This window comes from Phyllostomus discolor, chromosome 8 (genome assembly GCF_004126475.2).
Source record: "Phyllostomus discolor isolate MPI-MPIP mPhyDis1 chromosome 8, mPhyDis1.pri.v3, whole genome shotgun sequence".
In the NCBI taxonomy this organism is placed as follows: domain Eukaryota; kingdom Metazoa; phylum Chordata; class Mammalia; order Chiroptera; family Phyllostomidae; genus Phyllostomus; species Phyllostomus discolor.
In genome coordinates, this window is record NC_040910.2 from 62,974,178 (window position 1) to 63,000,800 (window position 26,623).

General features: G+C 38.8%; 1 protein-coding gene across 1 annotated transcript in view; it reads left to right on the forward strand.

The window, feature by feature from the left end:
* NCOR1 (nuclear receptor corepressor 1) overlaps positions 1-26,623 on the forward strand; it is a 195,159-nt gene that overhangs the window by 107,523 nt on the left and 61,013 nt on the right. The window contains 6 exon segments of the mRNA XM_036032941.1: positions 138-262; positions 5,532-5,749; positions 7,954-8,016; positions 9,931-10,070; positions 20,390-20,516; positions 23,859-24,411. Coding sequence (XP_035888834.1) covers positions 138-262; positions 5,532-5,749; positions 7,954-8,016; positions 9,931-10,070; positions 20,390-20,516; positions 23,859-24,411 — 1,226 coding nt within the window.

A 26,623-nucleotide genomic window follows, 5' to 3' on the forward strand; every position in this document is an offset into this window, starting at 1 on the left:
AATTGTAATTGATTAATAAGTTAATCAGATTTAATCATTTGTTAATTTTTTTGCATATTTATTAAAATTCATCATCAGAATTTGAAGAACTGGTTCTTTCATCTTTGAATTTATAAAATGATGGTTTATTTTAGCAGCAGATTGCCCGACCATCACAAGAAGAAAAAGTAGAAGAAAAAGAAGAAGATAAAGCAGAAAAAACAGAAAAAAAAGAAGAGGACAAAAAAGATGAAGAAGAAAAAGATGAAAAGGAGGACTCTAAGTAAGTAAAATAATTAGTTAAATAATTAAATATTATAGTTATTTTTAAATAATGAAGATATAAAATTTTAGATAAAAGAATCATTAGGATGTATGCTTTAATCATCATAATTATTTGATATAATTAAAGAATGGAGTATTTCAGTAAATAGAACTTTTGACTTAATGGACTTATTTCCTAGACATGATATATTACTTCAGAAGGGATAGGCTACAATAATATACTCTTATTAGTGAGATATGCCAAAAATAATTTAATCTTTGATTTGGAAGATACCTCAGGATCCTTTTTGTACCTCAGATAGTGTACATTAGTGTTAAAATGCTGGTAAGTGGTTTATTTATATACTACATGTATTCCAGCATTATTGATTTTATTTATTATATAAAATAGAGTTCCTGGTTCATTCATTGTTGCTGTTTTCCGGGCTATAAAAATAATTCTTGCTCATTACTGAAAATCATTACTTGCTCAGGAAAAGAGGAAAATTAGGAAATTAGGAAATCAGGAAAAGAGCAAAATATAAAGAAACTTAACCTGTGACTCTACCACTTTGAGACAGCTACTGTTGACACACTAGGCAGAGGGTCGTGAGGGCAGGGTCTCAGCAGCTGGATTGTATCTCCCCAAGCATCAGCTTTATTGAAACATTATTTACATAAAATAAAATTTGCCAATTTTAGGCATATGTGTTGGTGCATTTTTACAAGTATGTGTGCATTGGTGTAACATAACCACTGACACAATTGTGATGTATATAGAATATTTTCATCACCCCCAAAAGTTCTGATATGCCCCTTTAAATAGTTTTCTCCCCCCTTTTCCAGCCTCTGACAAATGCTGATTTGTTTTGCCTTTTCTAGAATTTTATAGAAACTGAATCATATAGTATATAATCTGTATGTGGTTTCATTTACTTAACATGCCTTTGAGATACATGCATAATACACATATTAGTAGTTTGTTTCTTTTTAATATTTATTGTACTTTGGCAGTCTGTCCAATGTAGGTTGGCCCCTCATGATCAGTGTACTTGGATTGCCTGACTATGTGCAAGGGTTGACCTTACTACCATTAACATTGGTAGCATGGCCAAAATAGTTTGGCCTCAAAATCAGAGTATGTTAGCAGCCTGACCAGTGTATGCTGGCAGCCCAACCAGTGTAGATAGTATCAAGCCCAGTGTCAGATGGCTACCTGGCAAACATATGTTGGCCTCACTACCAGTGCACCATGGTTGCCTGGCCAACATAGTTTGGCATAACAACCAATATATGTTGGCAACATGGTCTATGTAGTTTGGACAAATAACCAGCATATGTTGGCAGGCCCCATCACCAGTGTACGTTGGCCACCAGACTGATGTAGGTTGGCATCACAACCAGTAAGTGTATGTTGTCTGCCTGTCAAACATGGTTTGGCCTCACAGTCAGCATATGTTGGCAGCAAGGCCAGTGTAAGTTGGCCTCCTGACCAGTGTATGTTGGCAGTCCTGCTAACATAGATTGTCCTCAATACCAGCCTAGGTGGGCCTCTCAGCCAACATAGGTTGGCCTCACGTCTGGTGTACATTGGCAGCACCACCAGCATTGGTAGGCCTCATGACCACTGTACCTCGAAATCACAGCCAAGGTAGGTGGGCCTCAAAACCAGTGTACATGGGCTGCTGGGACAATGTAGCTTAACTTCATCCCCACCCTACATTGGCAGCCTGGCCAAAGAAGGCTAGCCAAAACCAGAGTAGGCTGGCAACACTGCTGAAGTGTAGTTCGGCTTCAAAACCAGTGTATGTTGGCAGCCTAGCCCACATAGGTGTTCTCAAGCTCAGTGTTGGGGGGCTGCCTGGCCAACATAGGTTGTCTCATGACCAGTGTATGTTGGTTGCCCAGCTGATATAGTTTGGCCTCACAACCAGCGTATGATGTTTGCCCAGCCAGTGTAGGTTGGCCTTATTAGCAGTCTACATTGGCAGCATGGCCAAAGTAGTTTGGCATCATTACCAGCATACTTTGGTGGCAGGACCTATGTAGGCAGGCCTCATGACCAGCAGATGTTGGCATCTCGGACTAGGTAAGTTGGTCTTGTGAATAGTGGACTTAACATCTTGCCCAACATAGGTAGGCCTCACAAACAGCATACATTGTCCGTCCGACCAACATAGGTTGGCCTCAACAATCAACATATGCTGACAGCAAGGCCAGTGTGTGTTTGCATCATGATCAGCATACCTTGGTAGCATGATCAATGTAGGTAGGCCTCATAAACGGTATATGTTGGCTGCCTGGTTAATGTGGGTTGGCTTCATAACCAGCATATATTTGCCACCCAGCCAACATAGTTGGGTGTAATGACCAGAGTACACTGGCATCCCAGGCAGTGTAAGTTGACCTCATGACCAGCATATGTTGGTGTTCCGGGCGACATAAATTGGCCTCATGAATAGCAGACTTTGACATCTTTTCCAGTGTAGGTTAGCCTTATGACCAGTGTACCTAGCAGCCCAGTTAACATAGGTTGGCCTCATGACCTTACATCACTTGACATGGTTTTTAAAGGTTGAATACTCAATGCCATTCTAGTACTCTACGTTAAGAAGATACCTATTTAAAAAATTTTTTCTTTAGTTTTCCCAGTATCACATTTATACTCCAAGGTGGTCATTGGTTCTGCTCACATGGAACTCCTGTATTTTGATTTTACTCTTTTATTAGAATCTTTAATGTATTTAACAAACTTTTATTTATTATTGATGTGAGCTAGGTCTTGAGGAGGCAAAAATGTGTAAGGTATGCACTATTCCCAGGTAATTTATGACCTAGTAGGAGAAAATTAAGCAAGATACTAGCACTACTTAGGAAAAGGAGAAGAGCCTGGAAGAAATGAGCAAAACCAATAAACTATGTTGAAAGATTGAGAAAAGGTTGAGGTTTACTTCTCTCTGGATAGTTTAAAGGACTGTATGTAGGAGCTAGTGGTTAAAGTAGGTAAAAGGAACAGCACATACAGATATGCTGCTTTGAGCAATGGTGCATAACGATTTCATTAGACTGGAATGTAGGGCGCCTGAAAAAGAACAGTAGAAAAAGGATTGGGGTTAGATTATGTAAAGACTTAATGAAAGCTAAAATGTAGACTTCATTTAGGAGGCTGTGTAGGAATAGGCAGGGTTTAGAATGGATGGAATGGTTTATTACCAAAGGTATTCTGGTAGAATATTGATCTATTAACAATATAGAATAGATGGATTAGAGATAAAAGAGTCAGGGAGGCTATTATGAAAGTTCGTGGCTGGGGGTTCTGAGGTACTGCATAAATACAGTGGTAGTACAAATAGAGATGGTGAATTAGTGGGAGAAATATTAGAGATGAAATAACCAAAATTTGGCATTAGATTACATACAGGATGTAAAGAAAAAGGGAAAGAGCAAAAGATGATGTCAAATCTGTGAACCTCAGTGATTATGAATATGGTGGTACTGTTAACAAATAATTATTAGAGAGTGAGGTGGAGCAAGAAGCAGGGCAGTAAGTATGAGCATGTTTTTGGACATTGATGGTAGATTCAGGTGGTTGGTTATTCCAGCGGATCATTAGGAATACAAGTCTGGATCTTAGGAGATTTAGGAGATGGGGTACGAGCCTAGCAGAGATGCATATGGGTAACCTCACAGAGCTTTAAGGCCAGAATGAGCCTTGGGAAATCCCAGTATTAAAGGATGAGGGGGAAAAGGCAGTCCCCAGAAGGAGAGGCAGAATAGCAGTGGAGATATCAGGAAAGTGTAAAGTCCTAAAAGCAAAGCTGAGAAGGATATAAAAAGAATTGTCCACAGTGTCAGTTCCAGGAGAAAGAGTAATGTGAAGAGAATTAAGAAAAGGTCATTTGATTTTGCAGTTTTTAAGTTATTGGTGACTTTTGACAAAACCATTTTAATAGGAGGGTGTAGTAGCAGCCAGATTGGCGAGGGAATAAAGAAGTGAAGGGAGAGAGAACTACATGGTAATTTCAAGGGTAATTTAGAATTGAAGGGGAAAGAATTGTTCTTGAAGCCTTTTTTTTTTTAACTTTGGGGAAAAAACTAACTTTGTAAGCCACAATAGGTTTTTGTTTGAAATAGATAAAGAAAAAAAAAAAAACAAAACCAGAAATACCTTCCATTAAGCAGGGACAGTTAGTTGATTGTTTAAATATTGCCATCTACTTGTTCATTTGCAAAAACATACATTAAGCACCTTGCTTTCTAAAAAAATGTTTGTTTTAAAAATTGAGTTGCTATACAATATATCAGTTTTAGGTGTACAACCCAGTGATTAGACATTTTTATAACCTATGAAGTGATCACCCCGAAACATCTTAAGCACCTTACATTTAAATACAACAACCCTGGGAGATAAGTAGTGCAGAGAATGGTTTTCCACTATTACATGTAATACCGTTGCTATTAATAGTAATGTTCACTTACTGAGTTTTTCCTAAGTGCCTGAGACTATGATAAGCACTTTATAGCCAGAAGGAGGTTTAGCTTTTACAGTGCTTACTATATTCTGGGCCCTATTCCAAGCATTTTACAGAAATTTACTTCCTTAATTCTCACAATGGCCCTATGAGATATAGTATTATTATCCTCACTTTACAGATGAGGAAAACTGAGGTTCACAGAGGTGAGGTTGCTTGTCCAAGGTCATGACGGGGCTAGTCATCACACAGAGGTTCTGTATGAACCCAGGCAGTCTGGTTCCAGAGGCCGTTTTCCTAACTACTAGACCAAACTGCCCCATTGAGAATATTGAGCCTTCTTTAATAAAACAATATTATAGATTATTGTTGCAGAATGGGTATCTGTCATGGAGAGTATCCATTTCAGATTCTTCATTTCACAAAGCAGAAAGCTTATGTTGGAGCAGAGACCAGAGATTTAGAAGTCCTGCCTTTGGGTGTACCCCATTGCTTCTGGAGTGTAGGTGTTAAGGGTTTTCTGCAGCCATTCATTACTTCCTTGGAGAGAGTGTTCTTGTACCCAAGTCAGGTGATTTGAAATGTTTTTAAATTTTAAGTCCATTAATGAATAAAACAAGCCTTTGTGAAATATCTTAATTTGAATGAATCAACTCCTCAAAATTGGGGCATGACAGAATTTTTCATAAATTTTGTTTTAGTAACTAAGGGATTGGTTATTTTTATTCAATTTGTATTTAAAGAATTTTCAAAGCTGCCTCCTTCAGTATATTTATACTTTAAATCACACAAAATTTTTATTTGCTTTTGTATCAGAGAAAATACCAAGGAAAAGGACAAGACAGAAGGTACAGCAGAAGAAACTGAGGAAAGAGAGCAGGCTATACCACGGGGGCGAAAGACTGCCAATAGTCAAGGCCGCCGAAAGGGCCGCATCACCAGGTCCATGACAAATGAAGCTGCTGCTGCCAGTGCTGCAGCTGCAGCAGCCACAGAGGAACCTCCTCCACCTCTGCCACCGCCACCAGAACCCAGTGAGTGGTCATATTGGAGTGAGCAGGCCATACTGTTTGTTTGGAATTCTGTTTCAGTGCTATGGTGGGGCAGGAGGGACCTCTGATACTAACAACCTAGAACAAGGGTTTCAAACTCATTTTCACTGGGGGCTACATCAGCCTCATGGTTGCCTTCAAAGGGCCGGATGTTATTTTAGGACTGTACAAATGTAACTACTCCTTAACTAAGGGCAAGGAGCTCAGTGCTGCTGCCGGCTAGAAACAAAGTGCCAGGCTGGATAAAACAAGGTGGAGGGCTAGATTCATCCTGGGTGCCTTGTGTTTGCCACCTGTGACCTAGAAATAATTTTCAAGTCAGGCCTTTACATTTTCCAAACTTTTTATATGAAAGTCTTTTGTAAAAGGACAACAGTCCCAATTGTGGCTACTCTAATGGACCTATATTTCTTTGACTCACTTATAATCCTAGTATACATGCTACTTTATTTTCTGATGTTTTCTCTTGGCATATATCATGAATATTTTCTGGTTTCTAAGTGATCTCCAATTTTATTTTTTTGATGGCTGTGAAATACTGACATTGTGCTGTCCCCTGAGGCACAATTTCCTGAATAGTTCTCTATTGCTGAGTGACAAGGCTATCCCCTCCCTTCCTCTTGAACTTTATATATAGCACTGTAATTTTTAAAAGATACCATTTATTTATTTAAAGTTTTATTTATTTACTTCCTAGAGAGAGGGAAAGGGAGGGAGAAAGGGAGGGAGAGAGACATTGATGTGGGAGAGATACATCAATCAGTTGCCTCTCGCACGTCCCCTGTTGGGGACCTGGCCCACAACCCAGGCACATGCCCCAACTGGGAATCAAACTGATGACCCTTTGGTTTGCAGGCCAGCACTCAATCCACTGAGCCACACCAGCCAAAGAGATAGTACTGTAATTAAAAAAAATTTTACATAGCATTTTCCTTTCGTTAAATTGTTTTTCATAGGAATAAATTCTTAGACAAGGGAATATTGGGTCTAAGAGTCCAAGCATTTTTCTCTCTAGGATTATGTTAATGATGAATACCACCATTTGGTCATTCAGTGTTACCACTTTCACTATAACATTAAGTATGGAAAAAAAACACAAGTTCTGGTTTTTTTAAGATGGTAAGAATGATGTGAGGGAAATAACTGGACAAGCAGATGGGGGAGATTACAAATGGCTGTATTTGAACTCTCTCCTGCTTTGCTAATGAAGAGGGAGCTTACAAAGATTTTTAAATAGAGGAGCACTTTGATTAGGCCAGTGTTTAGACAGATAACTGATGACAGCTGTGGAGGTAGAAGAGGGACCAGCTTTCAGATTGGAATTGACACAGTTATTGGATGTGATTGGTAAATGGAAGGAAGGATTCAAAAATTACACTGAGGATCCTGTTAATAATTTCAAGTGACTAGGTGGATTGTAGTACTATTAGTTGAGAAGGGGAATATAGCAGAAGCTCATTTCAGGCCTGATTGTCCCAATTTTCTTTCTAAAGTAAAAGAGAAAGTGTTCGGTTCATGATCCATCTGTGTTTACTAGATGTCAGGCACTGGGGGTGAACATAAGAGCCTCCAAGCTCTGGCCGAGTGGTCCAGTTGTTCAGAGTGTCGTCTCATACAACAAACGGTTGTAGGTACCATCCCTGGTTGGAGCACATTCGGGAGGCAACTGATCAATGTTTCTCTATCACATTGATGCCTGTCTCTATCTGTAAAAACAAAACAAAAAAAATAAATATACCCTCGGGTGAGGATTTAAAAAAAAGAGCCTCCAAAAGTTGGGAGGAGATAGAGGAATCAGAGAGCAGGAGAGAACTGTTCCTGGATCAGAAGGTGGAGCACTGTTCCTTTCTTTGACACTTCAGGAGAGGAAGGTGGACTCTAGTAAGTAGGAAGGCACTGAGTGAGATGGGACTTCTTAGAAAATAAATTAATGGTGTTCAAACATGTAGATAAGGGCTGAACTTTAAAAAACAGTGAGAAGGATCACCAATGTGTTGAAATTTCCCCTTTAATTTGATGGGGGAAGAAGCTGATACCATCCTATTTCCATAGTTGTTTAACCGAATGCTTTAAACAGGCTTTATGTCACATAAATAGGTTATAGATTATGTTGTTGGTGCCATATAATCTATGAATGAAGGAATTAGCTTAATTTTTCTCTCTCTTACTGGGTTATTTCTCTTTAGTTTCTACAGAGCCTGTAGAAACCTCTCGATGGACAGAAGAAGAAATGGAAGTTGCTAAGAAAGGTAAGTGATAGTTCAGATTCCTTTGGGGGTTTTTTGCTTGTTTGTTTTAGGATTATTAATAATGAGTGAGATAGTGCTAATTTTTTAATAACAAAATGGTTCTTCCACAATGATAAATAGAATTTAGAGGTAAACTTACCAAGTTTTTTTTTTTACCATGTTGTACCTTGTAAGGTACCCCAGGTGTGCCTTGTTGAAGAGGCCCACTTTTGAGGGATTTAAGGTTCTCATTTCCTTAGAGAACAAGTAGGCTATTTTCACTTTTCCAGAATAGTTGTGATTAAATGCTGTTACAGTTGTTTTGGAAGGTTTTCATAGAAAAAGTCTGTATTTCTGTTATTTAAAAGTTTCATTCACTAGAGTGGTAAATACTTTTTTAGTTTCCACTTGGTAAGGCATTTGATTATAAACTACTAAGAAATTACACTGCAGTTTAGAGAAGAGAGCATGGACTTTGTGACCAGACAGACAAAAGGTTGAATCCTTTCTCTGCCACTTCATAGCTGTGTACCCTTGATCTTATCCTGGTACATTATGTATCTTGTTGTTGTTGTTGCTTATTAATGTAATATAAAAATTTCTAATGAACTAAAATTTCTAATAGGATAAATTGTATTATAAATAAATAATTTACTTTTAAATAAAATAATTTTGAGAAAGATGACCTGATTTTGGGGGGCTAAGCATTTATATTGTAGTTCTGAAGAGAAGTTATTGTAAATAGCTTGACTTTTAGTGACATATTTTAGACTTACTTTCTGTTAAGCAGGTAATGAGTGATATACTTCAGAATCATATAAACCAACTTTACCAAAATTACAGCAGTTCTTTTATTTGAAACTTGTCATGATTAGAAAATTTGTGATCTCTCATGATTACATGTATAACTTTTTAAAAGATTCACATTTATTCTTGGCTGATCATCAAAATGTCATAGTGAAATAAGTAGATATTGGCTATATCATAATCTTTTTCAGGTACTTATATTTATATATGACTGTTTAGTCACCATTCTTTTTATCTCTTATTCATGTGTTGAGCAAGATTTAGGAGTGATCTTTCAATCATTAAGGAAGCTATGGGTGTTAACCTTGAAAAACTGGAAGTTTTTACTTCTGGAAGTTTTTGCTTGGGTTCATCTGTATCTAAAGTATATCTTTGGCTGTATAGCTCTTATGTATGTATGCATTTATATACCCATGTTCCTTGCCCATATGTGTGTGCATGCACATATATGTATTATTTGATGAAAGAAGTGTCATATGCCATAGGGTCTGTGATGCATTCTCTTACAACAGGTGTTTTTAAACTGGTTAAATTTTTTGAGGGCATTCCATGATTGTGAATGAACTGAAGTCATGCTGATTATCTGTGGAGGCATACACACACACTCTCTCTCTCTCACTCATATAGTGTGGGGCAAAAGTAGGCTTACAGTTTTGAGTATGCAAAAGTTTATTCTTGCATTATTATTTAATTATTGTATTATTTTTGTATGAACAAATGTAAACCTACTTTTACTCCACCCTGTATATATCTTTGTTAATCACTTATATTTGATTACATTAGTAACTTCATACACTGTTTTCAAAGATTTAGAGTACCTTAATCAATTTACAAGTGTTTGAACCATTACTATGGGTCCAGCATTGTCCTAACCCTCTGGGAGATACATAAAGATAAGGTTGAATCTTTTCATTAATGAACATGTTTTAATTTGGGTAGAAAAATAGAGCTGTTACTGAGTTTTGTATCAATACATATTTCAGTAAGTACTAAACTATATCAATAAATAATTGAAAACACTTTTACTGTTAATGATTGTGAATACAGTGACTAGGCTGATTTTGTTATTTCTTTTGTTTGCTTTAGTGGGTTACTGTTCATTAACATTTGGTCTTTTTTAAAATACAGGTCTAGTAGAACATGGTCGTAACTGGGCAGCAATTGCCAAAATGGTGGGAACTAAAAGTGAAGCTCAGTGTAAAAACTTCTATTTTAACTATAAAAGGAGACACAATCTTGACAATCTTTTGCAGCAGCATAAACAGAAAGTGAGTATATTAGGATAGTGAATCTTTTACTTACAATTTTTTTGCCTAAAGTTTTTTTTTTTTTTGAGCTTTAAAGTTTGGTTTTGAGAGAAACTTGTGTAGCTTATATTTTTATTTATTGTATTTACCTGTAAAAAATAGTTTCTTAGCACAAGTTGGCTGTTTATTTATGGCCAAAGGAATAAAATCTTGGTTAGTAATAATGCAAATTCAGTACTCTTGAATTATTGTAGATTGGATTTCAAAAATAGATGCATTTTGGAGTTTGAATTGAAAACTAGAGTTGGAATGCTTTTGACAATGTTGAATGAGTTGGTTAACATATTACAAAACATTTTTCTAGAAAGGTTACATGAGATAAATGGTAAAAACCAGAAAGTATAAGATTATTGAAACTTTCTTAACAGGGAAACTTCAGTGCTCTCAAAGTCTGTAGGGCTCTTTGAGGGTTCTATGATGTCAAGACTGTTTTCATAAAATCTTAAGATGTTATTTATTTTTAACACTATATTGACATTTGCATTGATGGTTGAAACCAGGACACCATTGTACTAAGTACTCAACTTATTCTTAGCTCCAAGTATTTGCAGTTTTTTTTTTTAAGCTAGTCTTACTTAAGAATGTTCTTGATGGACTTCCAGCCAAGATGGAAGCGTAGGTAGATAGGCATTGCTTCCTTGCACAACCAGAAGAAGGACAACAGCACATTTAAAAACAAAACACAACCAGAATTGTCAGAAAATTGAACTGTATGGAAGTCCAGTAACCAAGGAGTTAAAGAAGAAACATTCATCCAGGCTGGTAGGCAGGGTGGAGACAGGAAGCTGGGATGGAGAGGACATGCGGCAAGGCAGTGGACCAGGTGAGGTGGCAGCTAGTGGACCTGCAGATCCTACATTTGTGTGCAGATAAGCCAGGAGGAACAGCTGGGCAACAAGCCAACCACACAAGCCAGGGTTCCAGTGCAGGAAACTATAGAGCCTCAAAACCTCTTGCTATAAAATCCTGTGGGGGGTGTGGCAGTGGGATAAACTCCCAGCCTCAAAGGAGATTTCGTTGGAGAGACCCACAGGATCCTAGAATGTATACAAACCTACCCACCTAGGAATCAGCACCAGAAGGGCCCAATTTGCTTGTGGGTAGCAGAGGAAATGACTGAAAATGGGGTAAGAGCAGAGCAAGCAGCATTGTTTCCTCTCTGATCCCTCCCCCACATACAGCACCACGACACAGGGGAGTGGGTTGCCCCACCCTGGAGAATAAATGCCAAAATGGTGGGAACTAAAGCTCTGCCCCTTACAAGGTAACAGGTGCACTGAGACAAAGCCATAAGGCCCAAATGAAAGAACAGATCAGAACTTCAGGAAGAGAGCTAAGCAATGAGGAGATAGCCAAACTATCAGATGCAGAGTTCAAAACATTGGTAATTACGATGCACACAGAAATGATTGAGTACAAACACAAAATAGAGGAAGAAATGAAGGCTATGAAACCTGCAATAAACAAAAATGTACAGGGAACCAACAGTGCAGGGAAGGAAACCAGGACTCAAATCAATGATTTGGACTAGAAGGAAGAAATAAACATTCAATCAGAACAGAATGAAGAAACAAGAATTCAAAAAAATGAAGACAGGCTTAGGAACCTCCAGGACAACTTTAAATGTTCCAACATCCAAATCATAGGGGTGCCAGAAGACGAGGAAGAGGAAGAAATTGAAACTTTATATGAGTGAAAGACAAATACCATATGATCTCACCTTTAACACGAACCTAAACAACAAAACAAAGAAACAAGCAAAATATAACCAAAGACACTGAAATAGAGGACAGGCTGACAGTGACCAAGGGGAGAGAAGAGAGAATTTCAGGGGAGAATGGGAAGGGTTTACAGGAACAAATTTAAAGACCACATGGGCAAAAACTAGGGGAAGGGTGGTAATGGGAGGGAAGTGGGGAGGGTTGGGTGGGTGGACTGGAATGGGAGTGAAAGGGAGAAAACTGTACTTGAACAATGATTAAAATAAAAAAAATAGTGAGCAACAACAAAAAAAGAAAAAGTAATGAAGGGAAGTTTCTGCAATCTGGCAAAGGAAATAGGCTTCCAGGAAGTCTGGGAAGCTCAGAGAGTCCCAAAGAAATTGGACCCAAGGAGGAACACAAGACATACCATAATTAAATAACCCAGGATTAAAGATAAGGAGAAAATCTTAAAAGCAGCAAGAGGAAAGGAAAGAGGTACCTACAAAGGAGTTTCCATAAGACTGTCAGCTGATTTCTCAAAAAGAGATCTTACAGGCAAGAAGGGGCTGGAAAGAAATATTCCAAGTCATGAAAGGCAAGGACCTACATCCAAGATTACTCTGTCCAGCAAAGCTATCATTTAGAATGGCAGGGCAGATAAAGTGCTTCCCAGATAAGGTCAAGTTAAAGAAGTTCACCATCACCACACCCTTACTATATGAAATGTTAAAGCTACATCTAAGTAAAAGAAGATGATAAAAAATATGAAGAGTATAGTGACAACAGACTCATAACTATCAACAACTGAATGTAAAAAACACACACACTAAGCAAACAGCTAGAACAGGAACAGATTCACAGAAATAGAGATCACATGGAGGGTTATCAGCGGAGAGGGGGAAGAGGGAGAATGGAGGAAAATGTACAGGGAATAAGAAGCATAAGTGGTAGGTAGAAAACAGGGGGAGATTAAGAATAGGATCGGAAATGGAGAAGCCACAGAACTGAACGTGTCACCCATGAACATGTCCTAAGGGCGGGGGGTTACACTGGTGAGAGGCAGGGTGCAGGGTGAAGGGTAATAAAGGGGAGAGGAAAAAAATGGGACAACTGTAGTAGTAAAATCAATAAAGTACACTTAAAGAATGTTCTTGATGAAGCAATAAAAATTAGCTTTACTAAATAAATCTTGACCATTGAGTACATATATATCTGTGTGGTGAAATGGGAAGTGTACATAAAGCCCTTCTACTTGCTACCAAAGTATGATGGCTTTCTCAAGGAAAAGCACTTCTGAAAATTGAGTTCCAAGCTTCTCATTTTTCATGGAATGTCATTTTTAGTTGAAAGAATGACAGGCAAACTATGGTTTTTCATACTGGATATTTTGAAGATGTTGTCTTAAAAATGAATGAATTTGTCTTTTCATAGAAAACAACCAATACTATTTGTTGCCACTTTTAACTTTTGAGTTTTCAAACAAAAATTAGAATTTTGGAGACTGCATATCTCTCACCATGAACTTAACATATTCCTAATACTCAGATTTCTCTCATGAGCTCAGTGGTAATAATTAGTAATGTGTTACTTTTAATTATAAATATCTGCCTAACTCAGTATTTTCCAAATGAGATCAGTTCGTGATGTCACAATGGATATCAGATTCATGGAATGTTTAATACACTGAAGTGCAAGATGAATGAATGGTTTTTAATAGAGTATAAAAATGTATGGACATGTTTTTGGATTTCACATTGCAGCTAAGTTTTGAGAAATGGCTGCTTGCCAAGTTTTGGTGCAATATCAAAGAGTAGCATTCACACTCATCTGAAAACACTGTTAAAATATGCCTTCATTTTCAAACTACATATCTCTGTGAGGTCAGAATGTTTAAAATTCCTTTAATCAAAGCAGTAATATCTCCACAGATTAGATTACATGTAGAAGCACATTTGAGAGTTGTGCTGTTTCCTAGTAAGGCAGACATTAGAGATTTCCAAAAACAATGCTACTTTTTCTCCAAGTTATTGTTTTGTTTTGGAAAGTAATTTTTTTAAGTGTTATCAGCATATAAATTTATTTGAATTCAAAATAATATAGTTCTATTTAGAATACTATAATAATTATCTTAAGCAATTACCATCCAGTGGCTATGAAACAGGTCTAAAGATGTCATTCTTTTGAAGTAAAAAATATGGAAGAGTAATGTACAAGGAAGGAAAAATATAAAAAAGTTTGCTGAATATCAGGAATTGTTACAAGACGGACACGCTAAGATACTGTAATGGTGTCCAAATTATAAAACATACAGCAAGGATTTCTCTTGCTTTAGCAATGCCCTGGAAAATAGCTCAGTAGCCTCAGTAATGTGAGAATACCACCACTTGATTATAAAAGGCCAACTGGAAAGTAGTTTTTTTAATTAAAATATATTCTTTATGTTGACATGCAATGTGTTTATTGTTATTTTTAAACAAATTAATATTTTAAATGTTTCTCATTTTTAATTTCAAATGTAGTAATATCAATATATATTTATATTGAAGAAAAACTCTTTAGGGTCTTGAATACTTTAAAAAAAATTTTTTTATCCTCACGTGGGGATATTTTTTCATTGCTTTCAGAGGGAGAGCAAGCAAGAAAGAAACATTAGTTGCTTATCTTCTCATACATGCCTCAACCAGGGATCAAACCCCATACCCTGGGTATGTGTCCTGATCAGGAGTGGAACTTGAAACCCTTTGGTCTACGGGACGACACTACAACCATCTGAGCCACACTGGCCAGGGCAAGGGTCTTGAATACTCTCAAGGCATGTGATGTTCTTAAACCAAAAAGTATGAGAATCATTAAGAATGGTAGAATGGGGCCCTGGCTGGCGTAGCTCAGTGGATTGAGCACGGGCTGGGAACCAAAGTGTCCCAGGTTCGATTCCCAGCCAGGGTACATTCCTGGGTTGCAGGCCATAACCCCAGCAACCGCACATTGATGTTTCTCTCTCTCTCTCTCTCCCTCCCTTCCCTCTCTAAAAAATAAATAAATAAAATCTTAAAAACAACAACAACAAAAAAAACAAAAGATAAGAAATGGTATTTAAAAAAAAAAAAAGAATGGTAGAATGCCTTGGGTCTGTCCCTCAGGGCAGGTAGGTTCTTCAGAAAAGCCACAGTCCCAGAGAGAGTGGGGTACTAGGAAGCATGATAGTGGTCACTGAACCAACTCAAGAGACAGCAAAGAAAAGGCTGGCATGGAAAATGGAGCACCAGTTTTTCCATAAACATTGTGTTTCTGTACAAGAAAACTATGTAAACGACTTCAATATCCTTGGAAGAGATCTTTGAAAACTATAATAATTGACAACTCACCATAAGCTTTTGCATATCAGGTAGAGAGTTGCTTAACAAACTCATATAAAAAATACAGTGAGGACAAATTCTACCAACCAGAATACAATGAGAGAAGAACAGAACTTTTACTGGTGTAATTTCTCTGTTTAGTGCCATCTTTTAGAATTAGAAATACTAAATGGGTATATTCCTTGTACGAATTTTTTTTTTAGGTTTTATTTATTTTTTTAGAGAGGGAAGGGAGGGAGAAAGAGAGAGCGAAACATCAATGTGTGGTTGCTGGGGGTCATGGCCTGCAACCTAGGCGTGTACTCTGACTGGGAATCGAACCTGCGACATTTTGGTTCGCAGCCCGTGCTTAATCCACTGAGCTACACCAGCCAGGGCTAGGAATTTTTTTGATGAAACACAAGATTAACAAAATCTGAGTAAGATGGAGTTATAAAATACACTTTGTTTAATAGCATTCTTACCAGTTGTTACTTTTGTAATTTAATCATAAACATGTTTGAGAAATACAAATGGCTTAACTATGTTCATCTGGTCTGAATGATTTGACATTCTGAAATATTTTCTTTTTTTTTTAGATTTTTTTTAATATATTTTATTGATTATGCTATTACATTTGTCCCATTTCCCCCCTTCTCCCCCTCCACCCTGTACCCCCCTCCCACCCACATTTCCCCCTTTAGTTCATGTCCATGTGTCATACTTATGAGTTCTTTAGTTTCTACATTTCCTGTACTATTCTTGCCCTCCCCCTATCTATTTTCAACCTACATTCTATGCTACTTATTCTCTATACCTTTTCCCCCTCTCTCCTCCTCCCACCCCCCTGCTGCTAACCCTCCATGTGCCCTCCATTTCTGTGGTTCTGTTCCTGTTCTAATTGTTTACTTAGTTTCTTTTGGTTTTGCTTTAGGTGTGGTTGTTGATATTTGTGAGTTTGCTGTCCTTTTACTATACATGTCTTTTCTTTATCTTCTTTTCTTAGATAAGTCCCTTTAGCATTTCATAAAATAAGGGCTTGGTGATGATGAACTCCTTTAACTTGACCTTATCTGAGAAGCACTTTATCTGGCCTTCCATTCTAAATGAGAGCTTTGCTGGATAGAGCAATCTGGGATGTAGGTCCTTGTCTTTCATGACTTGGAATATTCCTTTCCAGCCCCTTCTTGCCTGTAAGGTCTCTTTGGAGAAATCAGCTGACAGTCTGATGGGAACTCCTTTGTAGGTGACTGTCCCCTTACCTCTTGCTGCTTCTAGGATTCTCTCCTTTGTTTTTACCTTGGCTAATGTAATTATGATGTGCCTTGGTGTGTTTCTTCTTGGGTCCAACTTCTTTGGGGCTCTCTGAGCTTCTTGGATTTCTTGGAAGACTGTTCCCTTTGCCAGATTGGGGAAGTTCTCCTTTATTATTTGTTCAAATACGTGCTCAATCTGTTGCTTTTCCCCTTCCGATTCTGGTACCCCTATAATTCGGATATTGGAACGTTTAAAGGTGTCTTGGATGCTCTTAATCTTTTCCTCAATTTTTTGAATTCTTATTTCATCATGCTTTCCTGCTTGGTTGATTCTATCTTCCTTCTGGTCTACTGTATTGTTTTGAGACTCATATTCCTTCCTTTCACTATTGGCTCTCCTCCGCGTGTCTTCCTGCATCTGTTTTATGGTAATCTGCATTCTTTCATCTAAATTTCGTCCAAAATCAACCAGTTCCGTGAGCTTTCTGATCACTAGTGTTTTGAACTGCACATCTGATAGATTGGCTAATTCTTGGTCGCTCAAAAGGATGAGTCCTGGGGGACTGATCTGCTCTGTTGAAAACATGGTTTTTTTTCCCCTGTCTCTCCTTTTTTTTTTTTCCAGTCTGGTTGCTCTTGTTACGGTGGGGGGCGGAGCCTTAGGTGCTCACCGGGGATGGGCACCCCAGTCGCTAGATTGTGACGTTATAAGTGGGGGCGGGCGGGAGCAGGAGCGGGGCGGGAGAAAACAATGGCGGTAGTTCCGTTCCTCTGGACTCAGACCCTTGTCTGGGCTTCTGGGCTGCGAGTTCTGCCCTGGTCCACAATCGCTACCCCTCTGGGTCTGCCAGCCGCAGCTTGCGTACTCAGGGATCACCGCTGCGTTCTTGCGTGCTGGATGGCTTTTGCGCCGATTTCGCACCAAACCTTCCCCCGACCTCCGCACGCCGCCGACCCGAGCCAGCCCCGCACCCGCCTGGCTTATCTTCTCCTACCAGTCCGGATGAACGCGTCTACTTCAACTTCTTGGCTGCCCGACTTCCATTCAGATAAATCCTCTGCCGGATCTGGGTGTTATTCTGATAGTAAATTATTGTTGTAAATTATTGGTTTTCTAATCTTGGTTGTACGAGGAGGTACGGTGCGTCCACCTATTCCTCCATCTTGCCGGAAGTCCTGAAATATTTTCTAAGAAGACTGTTTGTCAGTATATTTGGTTTGTCAATACCTTTGTCAGTGTTACTTTTGAAATACAACTACTTCTAGAGATGAGCCATTCTTGCAAGTTATATTTTACATTATTAATATGTTCATGTAATATGTCTAAGATTTGCTTAACAATAAATCAATGCAGAATGGGGATGGTGGAAAGTGGGTTGAGTGTAGATGAAACAGGATTTGCCCCTAACTTCTGGATGTGTTTTTATATTTCCATAATAAAAACTAAGAAGAAAAATAAGAATGATATATTAGGTAACAAGAATGCATATGCTTAAACTGATTAAGATTTGAGCTATAGTAAGAGTACATGAAGTATAACATTGATTTAAAAGGTTACGTACAAAAGAGGTTTTAGGTTAATAACAAATGCAAGCTCTGTTAAAAAGTGTGCTGTAGCAACTAAAACATAAACTAACAACAAAAAATTCTGAGGAGAGACTTGACTTCAAAACCATTGAAATGGTTTGGGGAAAAAAAATCAAAGAATGAATCAGACATGTTTTTAAAAGATATACTTTGTATTATCAGCCAGGGCTCTTCAGAGAAGCAGAACCAACAGGGAGGGGCACGGTGTATTGCAAAGCAGGAGAAACGAAGTGGGAGTGAGACTGATTTATTTTAATAAATTGGTTCATGATTTTGGAGGCTCAGTGTGTACAAAGTCCTATGGGATAGACTGATAGAATGAATACTCAAAAGACTTGCAGTTGGAGTACAAAAGCAGTCTGCTGGCAGATTTCCTTCTTGCTGTAGTGTGTATGTACTAGAGAGTAGGGTGAAGGGAGCTGTCAGTCTTAGTTCTGTTAAGAGTAAAGGCTCACCCGAGTTATGGAAGGTAATCTGCTTAACTCAGAAGCTTATTGGTTTACATGCTAATTTCATTCAAAAAACACGTGCACAAAAACATCCAAATGTTTGACCACATATCTGGGTACTATGGCCCAACCAATCTGATACATGAAATTACCATCACAAATGTCTTTAAAATGTCTTGTTCTTTTTATTTATTGATTGATTGATTGATTTTAGAGAACGGGAGAAACATCAGTTTGTTGTTCCACTTATTTATGCAGCCACTTATTTATTCAGGGTACTTGCATGTACCCTGACTGGAGATCGAAGCCACAGCCTTGGCATATTGGGATGATGATCTGACCAACTGAGCTACTAGGCCAGGGCTGTTGTAATCATTTTATACTGTTTGTTTGGTTTTTTTAATCCTCACCTGGACATGATTACCGATTTTACAGAGTGGGGAAGGGGATGAGAGAAACATCTGTGTTAGAGAGAAACATCAATGGGTTGCTTCTCATACACTCCTGGACCAGAGGCCAAACCTGCAGCCTAAGACACGCACCCTGAACAAGAATGGAACCTGCAGCCTTTCGGTTCATGGGACTATGCTCCAGCCAACAGAGCCATACCAGCCAGAGCCTGATCATTTTAATTATAGCTGAAATAGGACAGTAGGCTTCATTTATTGGTCTAGAGTGTTTTGTCTTTTAAAAAAGGTCTTGGAAAAACAACGAAATGTCTAATATCTGTTCAGAGTCAGTGGAAGATATATGAGTTCTGTCCAGAAAAAGTCCAGCCATTGTTAATATAATAAGAATGATTTGCACAACATCGATGTAGTCTGGCAGCCAAGGAGAATGTACTAGAATGCACATGTGTGAACAATGGTGACTTCATGTACTAGTCAGGAGGGTGATAGATGCTGTTGAGTGAGCATGTGTACTGTCTGGCTATAGCATTCAAAATGACTGTGCCGATAGAGCAACGAATCTGCATCAGATTTTGCATTAAGCTTGAACATTCCTCCACGGAAACTATATGGATGATTCAGAAGGCCACAGCTATGGGCAGCTGGTAATTGGCAGCTTCATCACGACAATGCACCTGCTCTGGCATCACTTTTCATGCAGGATTTTTTGTTGAAACATCAACTCACCCAGGTGACTCAGGCTCCCTACAGCCCAGGTTTGGAACCCTGTGACTTCTGGCTTTTCCCAAAACTAAAATCACCTTTAAAGGGAAGAGGTTTCAGACTGTTGGTGAGATACAGGAAAATATGACGGGACAACTGATGGCAATTGGGAGAACTGTGTGAGGTCCCAAGATGGCTACTTTAAGGATACTGAGGTGTCATTGTCTTATGTACAGTGTATCTAATATCTTCAATAAATGTCTCTAGTTTTCATAGATAAGAAAATGCTTAGAGATATAGATTATTGTTTGTGAAGATTCCACATTTTAACTTGTTATTTTTATTAGAACAATGCATTAATAGGGAGAGGAGTGCAGGAGTTTTGTGATTTGGGGCTATTTGCTCATGTGTAGTGGTGAGTAATTTAAAAATGGTTCAGATGTTACTTTTGATCAGTTTGATGAAAGCAGTTCATCTACACAAAGGACCAGTTTAGTGGTTCCCTAGAGCAGCAGTCTCCAGCCTTTTTGGCACCAGGGACTGGTTTTATGGAAGACGGTTTTTCCACAGACTAGGGGTGAGGGGGTGGTTTCAGGGTGATTCAAGTGCATTACATTCAAGCCCACCTCCTGCTGTGTGACTGGGTTCCTAACGGCTCGCATACTGGTCTAAAGCTGGGAGGTTGGGCTTCCCTTGTCCTAGAGAACTTTAATCAGAGCAGCTGTCAAACATGCAGCATTCTCTTTTAGAATGTGTATATTAGTGTTCTCTGTGATTTCAAATGTAATTTTATTTTGTTTAAATCATAAATAACTTACTTTAATATGTTTTACTCTAGACTTCACGAAAACCTCGTGAAGAGCGAGATGTGTCTCAATGTGAAAGTGTAGCCTCCACTGTTTCTGCTCAGGAAGATGAAGATATTGAAGCCTCCAATGAAGAAGAAAATCCAGAAGACAGTGAAGGTATCTTAAAATCTTAAATATAATTGTGACTTCTGCTAGCCCAAATGTGTAATTTTTAGTTTAGTGATTTGACTGGTTAGGAATTGCTTCATGAAGAAAAATAGTACGGCAGCCCTGGCTGGTTGTAGCTCAGTGGATTGAGCATGGGCTGTAAACCAAAGGGTCGACAGTTCAATTCCCAATCAGGGCACATGCCTGGGTTGTGGGCCAGGTCCCCAGTAGGGGGTGCACAAGAGGCAACCACATACTGATATTTCTCTCCTCTTTCTCCTTCCCTTCCCCTCTTTCTAAAAATAAACAAATAAAATCTTTAACAAAAAACAGTACACCAGTGTTTTCATGGCACAGAGACTTTAAACTTGAATGGAGTTATTTATTCAACCAACATATATGTATAGCACTTGGACCATCTTAGGCCCAAGTGCTACAAATCAAACATCTTGAAAATGGCAGTCAAATTTCAAACACTTAAGTGCCAACGTCGGTATTTCTTATCTTTTTGATAGTAGCCATTTTAATAGGTGTGAGGTGATCACTTGCTCTTTCTATGTTCTCTTTGCTGTTCCTGAGCAAAGCAACCTCACTTCACAGGCTTTTGTGTTTGCTAATCCTCTGCCTGGAGTGCTCTTCCCCAAAATGCGCCCATAGGCTTATTTTCTCATTTACTTCCAGGCTTCTGTTGAAATGTCACCTTACCTTCTTACCAACTGGTTCCCCAGTTTTTTATTTATTCACTGTACTTATTACCTCCTGAAATAAAATATATAAGAAATAAAATATATTTTCTATTTATTGTTGTATTTTTATACTAGAATGTCAGCTGCATTAAAATGTAGTTTGATTTTTTCACTGCTGTCTGTCCCCAATATTTCAAACAGCTATAAATTATCCTCATTTATCCTGTTATTTTCTAAAAGTTTTAAAAACTCTATTCCATTTAGAATTATGTTTATGTGTAGTGCAAGATAGAAATCTGTATTTTTTCTTCCAAAGAGAGAGCTAATTTGTTAAATAAGTCATTCTTTACCCAGTGATTTGAAATATCACTTTTGGTGTATACTAATTTCCCATATACTTTAGGATCTAAGCTTACACATTAGCTTCTGTACCACTGATTTATTTCGTCTATATTGTGGCAGTTTCAAACATGTTGTGATACATTGGCTTTATAATAAGATTGAACATCTGGAGAAGCAAATCTCTTTGTTCTGGTACTTTTCATACATTTTTTGGATTTTCTCAGGGACTTTCTCTTTTTTTTAAAGATTTTATTTATTTATTTTTAGAGAGGGAAAGGAGGGAGATAGAGAGAAGCATCAATGTGCGGTTGCTGGCGGTTATGGCCTGCAACCCAGGCATGTACCCTGGCTGGGAATCGAACCTGCGACAGTTTGGTTCACAGCCCATGCTGAATCCACTGAGCTATGCCAGGCAGGGCGGGACTTTTTCATATAAGCCGTAAGTTTGTTTATCTAGCTTAAGAAAGTTTTCTTAAAACTATTGGGATTCTCATTTGAGGTATGTATTAATTTTAGAGAGATTTAAATTTTTATGTTGTCTTGTAATTTAAGAAAATAATTTTAAAATGTAATGCTCCAGTGAACATTTCTATATACTATTTACAACAGTGACAAATTGAATACCATAATGGAGGAAAGGTGAAGTAAATTTAACACATATTCATGGCCCTTTATTCACTTTATGCTCCAGCAACTATTTGAGTCTATTGTGTGCCAGGCACAATACTTGTCACTAGGATGTAAATGATAAGCAAAATAAATGATTTCTGCCAGGAATCAAATAATTGTGAATAAATGTAAAATTGTAACTGTAACCAGTATTATGTGTTGTAAGAGCCATAGTAGCAAAATTTAACTTTTTTGAGGAAAGTATAGAAGTTAAAGCATATGAGGTTGGCAGGGGCCCACCAGCCTGGGCCTTGTAAGAAGACTATACTCAGAATTTTTGGACTCTATCCTAAGAGCAATGACGTTTCCTTGAAATGTTTTAAGAGGTAATAAAAAAGGGTGGAAAGGGGTAGGAGAGAGTGTGAGTAAATCTGGGTAAGATTTGGCTTTTAAAAAGCATTATTTTAGAGAATGATCTGAGGTGGAAGGCGAGAAGAAAAGTCCTATTTGAACTAGAATGGCAGTTGTGAAGTTGAATAGAAATGGATAGATTCAGGGAATATTTTTAGAAAGAAAACCTGTGAGACTTGACTAGGCAAGATATGGGAACATGTGATAGGAGCATTTAAAAGGATTATGGTTTGTGCCCAGTCTGGTGTGGCTCAGTTGGTTGGAGCATTGTCCCATCAACAAAGAGGTGGTGTGTTCAATTCCTGGTCAGAGCGCATGCTTGAGTTGAGGCTTTGGTGTTTCTCTCTCATGTTGCTGTTTCTCTCCCTCTCTCTTTCTCCAACCCTTCCTCTCTCTCCAAAGCAATTTCAAAAAATAAAAATAAATAAAAATAAAAAGTTTCTGGTTTGTTTAATGACTAGTAAACACTAGAAATGAACCTGATTTCAGAGCAGATACAGTCCAGTGTCAAACATTGAATTTGTGATTTGTTTGAGATATCTAGTTAGAAATGTGAAAGCATTAAAAGTATACTTATAAAATTATTCAAGTGATGTGGAGAAAGATCAGCGTTGTGACCTTACATTAAAATTCTATAATATTATTATAGAGCTTTGCTATCCAGTGTGGTAGCTGTTGAGGTCTTGAAATGTTGACTAGTGCAAGTTGAGATGTGTTAAAAATGTAAACTATAATCAGAGTTTGAATTTGAAGACTTAGTACCAAGAAAAGGTAAAATATCTTATTACTAGTTTTCTGTGTTGATTACATGTTTAAATGATATTTTGAAATGATAAATAAAACATATTATTAAAGTTAATTTTATCAGTCTCTTTTTCACATTTTAATGAGGCCACCAGAAAACTTACAAATGCAGATATATCTTGCATTGTGTTTCTGTCCCAAGTTGCTGTTCTAGGATGTAAATTTTCCTGGTAAAAAGAAAAGCACAGAAACAGGCTAGTAGAAATAAACCAGAATGATACCATTTATGGGAATGGTTTTTGTTTAGTTTTTTAAATTTCATATATATTAATTTCATTTATTAAAAGCTTTTTACACTTTCAGTTTCAGAAGATCAAGACAATTTAATCTTTCTCTTTCATACTCTGTAAAAAAACCGGCTTTCCCAGTGGCTGTTATACTTCAGTAAGTTCATTGAAGGAGTACTTATTCATCCTAACAACTACTTTCAAGCATGGTTTCTGTCACCACCTGAAATGTGTTTATTATTAGATTTTTATGCTGTATCATTATCTTTAAGGTGCTGAAAATAGTTCTGATACAGAAAGTGCTCCTTCTCCTTCACCAGTTGAAGCTGTGAAGCCCAGCGAAGAAAGCAGTGAAAATTTGACTTCTCGAGGAAACACTGATGCTGTGGCTGAGCATGAGAGTACCACTGAAACTGTTCCCAGTGCATCTCCCTCCTCTTCAGTGCCAAGTACAAAACCAGCTGAAAATAGAAGTTTGGAGACCCAGGTGAATAGCAGCATCACTGTTGAGACAGCAGAACCAATGGATATCGAACATCAGGAACCAAGTGCTGAAGTGACTTCTGTTCTTGATCTCCCTACAACTACCAAAGCAGCCTCTGTAGATGTTGAAATGGGGGTGCCAGAAAACAATCCATCTCAAGGTGAAGGTGATACCAAAGAAAGAGATGTGGAGAGAGCCAGTGAGAACACAGAGCCTCGAGATGAAGATTTGGTAGTTGCTCAGCAGATAAGTGTCCAGAGGCCTGATCCCCAGTCAGACAATGATTCCAGTGCCACCTGCAGTGCTGATGAAGATGTGGATGGAGAGCCAGAGAGACAGAGGTGAGACTCATTCCTTTAATGTTATTCTGTCTTCACACTGTTGACCACTGAGTATATCACAGAATGGTGCCGGCTAAGTACTCTTGTATAAATATCTACAAGTTAAAGGTAGTGTGTATGCTTTTAATATTAGTTTATGATGCTGTTTATTTTTTTTTAACCAAGAAGAATTGTGTAATCATTTTTTAAAAAAGATTCATTTATTTTTAGACGGGGAGGGAAGGAGAAAGAGAGGGAGAGAAACATCAGTCTGTGGTTGCCTCTCGTGCACCTCCCACAGGGAACCTGGCCTGCAACCCAGGCATGTGCCTTGACTGGGAATCAAACCAGCAACCTTTTGGTTCGCCGGCCAGAGCTCAATCCACTGAGCCACACCAACCAGGGCAAATTATTATTTGTTAATGAAAAAGAGTATAGGCCCAGGTCGGGTAGCTCAGTTGGTTAGAGCATCCTCTCGACGCACCAAGGTTGCAGGTGATTTTTGCCAGTTCGAACACATACAAGAATCAACATGCATCAATGAATGCATGAATAAGTGGGACAACAAATTGATGTTTCTCTCTCTTTTTCCCCCCTTCCTCTTTCGCTATAAAATCAATAAATTTAAAAAGAAAAAGATTATATATTTGTTTACATTAGTTGCTGTATGCATTCCATATGATAGCAGAAAGGGAGATTTCTGCTGCCAAAGTTGCAAACTAAACCACAGATGCCTATTATGGTTTCTGTGTCTTTTTTAATGCTGTTGGAAGTTCTCACTAACTTCCTTGAACATCCTTATAACCATTATTTTGAACTCTATATCTCGTAGTTGTCTTGCCTCCGTTTCATTCAGTTCTTTTTCTGGAGGTTTCTCCTGTTCTTTCATTTGGGACCTGTTTCTTTGTCTTTTAACTATTTTTTAGCAGCATTTTGGCTACTACCCTGAGCTTGTTTCTATGTATTAGGTAGAGCTGCTATGTCTCTTGGACTTACCAGAGCGGTCTTGTGTAGTAGGTGTCCTGTAGGACCCAGTGACACAGTCTCCCCAGCCTCACATGCTTTGTACTCCAGGTGCACCCCTGTGTGGGCTGTGTGCACTGTCCTGTTGTAGTTGAGCCTTGCTTTATGTTGGTGTTATTGGGAGGGATTGACCCCCAGCCCAATCAGCTGTGAGGACTGGCTGCGACTACAGTGGAGGGGCTGCTGTGCAGGAGTCAGCCCCATAGAGCTGGACTTGCGTTCAGTGGAGTTTTGCTGCTCACTGAGTTCGTCCCTTAAGCGTGTTGCTTGTGGAGGTAGTTGAGTTGTAACCTGGTGTGGTCTGAAGCTATTCACCACATGCAATAGCTGTGGGGCCTCCCAGAAAGTATGGAGTCAGTTACTGCCTGTGCCCTTTTGGGGGCCACCTGGCACAAGCTACAGAGCAGTCCAAAGCTACTTGTGTAGGGCTTGGAGGTGCCCAGGAAAGTCTAAGCTGTGAACCAAGGAGGGCTGCTGCTAGTGCTGGGCCTGGGGCCAGTTAGCAAGAGGTTGGGGGCAAGCAGAGGCGAGATGCTGCTTGTGTGAGGAATTTCAGGAAAATTTCAAAGCACGAGGGAAGAAAGGCCAGTGTGTTGTGGCCAGGTGGGTCAGTTGGAATATCATCCTTTACACCAAAAGGTTGCAGTTCACTCCCCAGTCAGGGTGCATACCTAGGTTGTGTTATCAGTTCCTATTTGGGAAGCAATTGATCGATGTTTCTCTCTCTCCCTCTCTCTCCCTCCCTCCCGCCTCCCTCCCTCTTCTTTTCTAAAATGAACAAACATATCCTTGGGTGAGGATTTTAGAAAAAGAGAGAGATGCCTGCTGTATGGAAACGCCACTGGAAATGGGTTGGATGAGCCTGCAAGTTGGGTGAGGTGGGGTCTCAGAGAATCACCAGGGTGGGGCAAACAGTGTGAACCAGGTTGATGGAGATGGGGATATGGTACCCACCTCTTAGGTCTGGATGAGGGGAGGTTCTCAGAAAAAGAACAGTGGCTTCTGCCAGCACTTTGGTCTGGCAAAAAGCTGCTGTACCCCACTCCCCCTCTCTGCACCACCCTCCAGCCTGATATCTGAAAATTTAGTTCCCCCGTGTGTCTCTGGTTTCTATTACACTGCTGCTCCTGTGCTGGAGCTCACAGGGAGTGAGTCCATGTAAGTCCACACATGGGCCCTTTAAGAGGAACTGCCTGAAACTTGGAGCAGC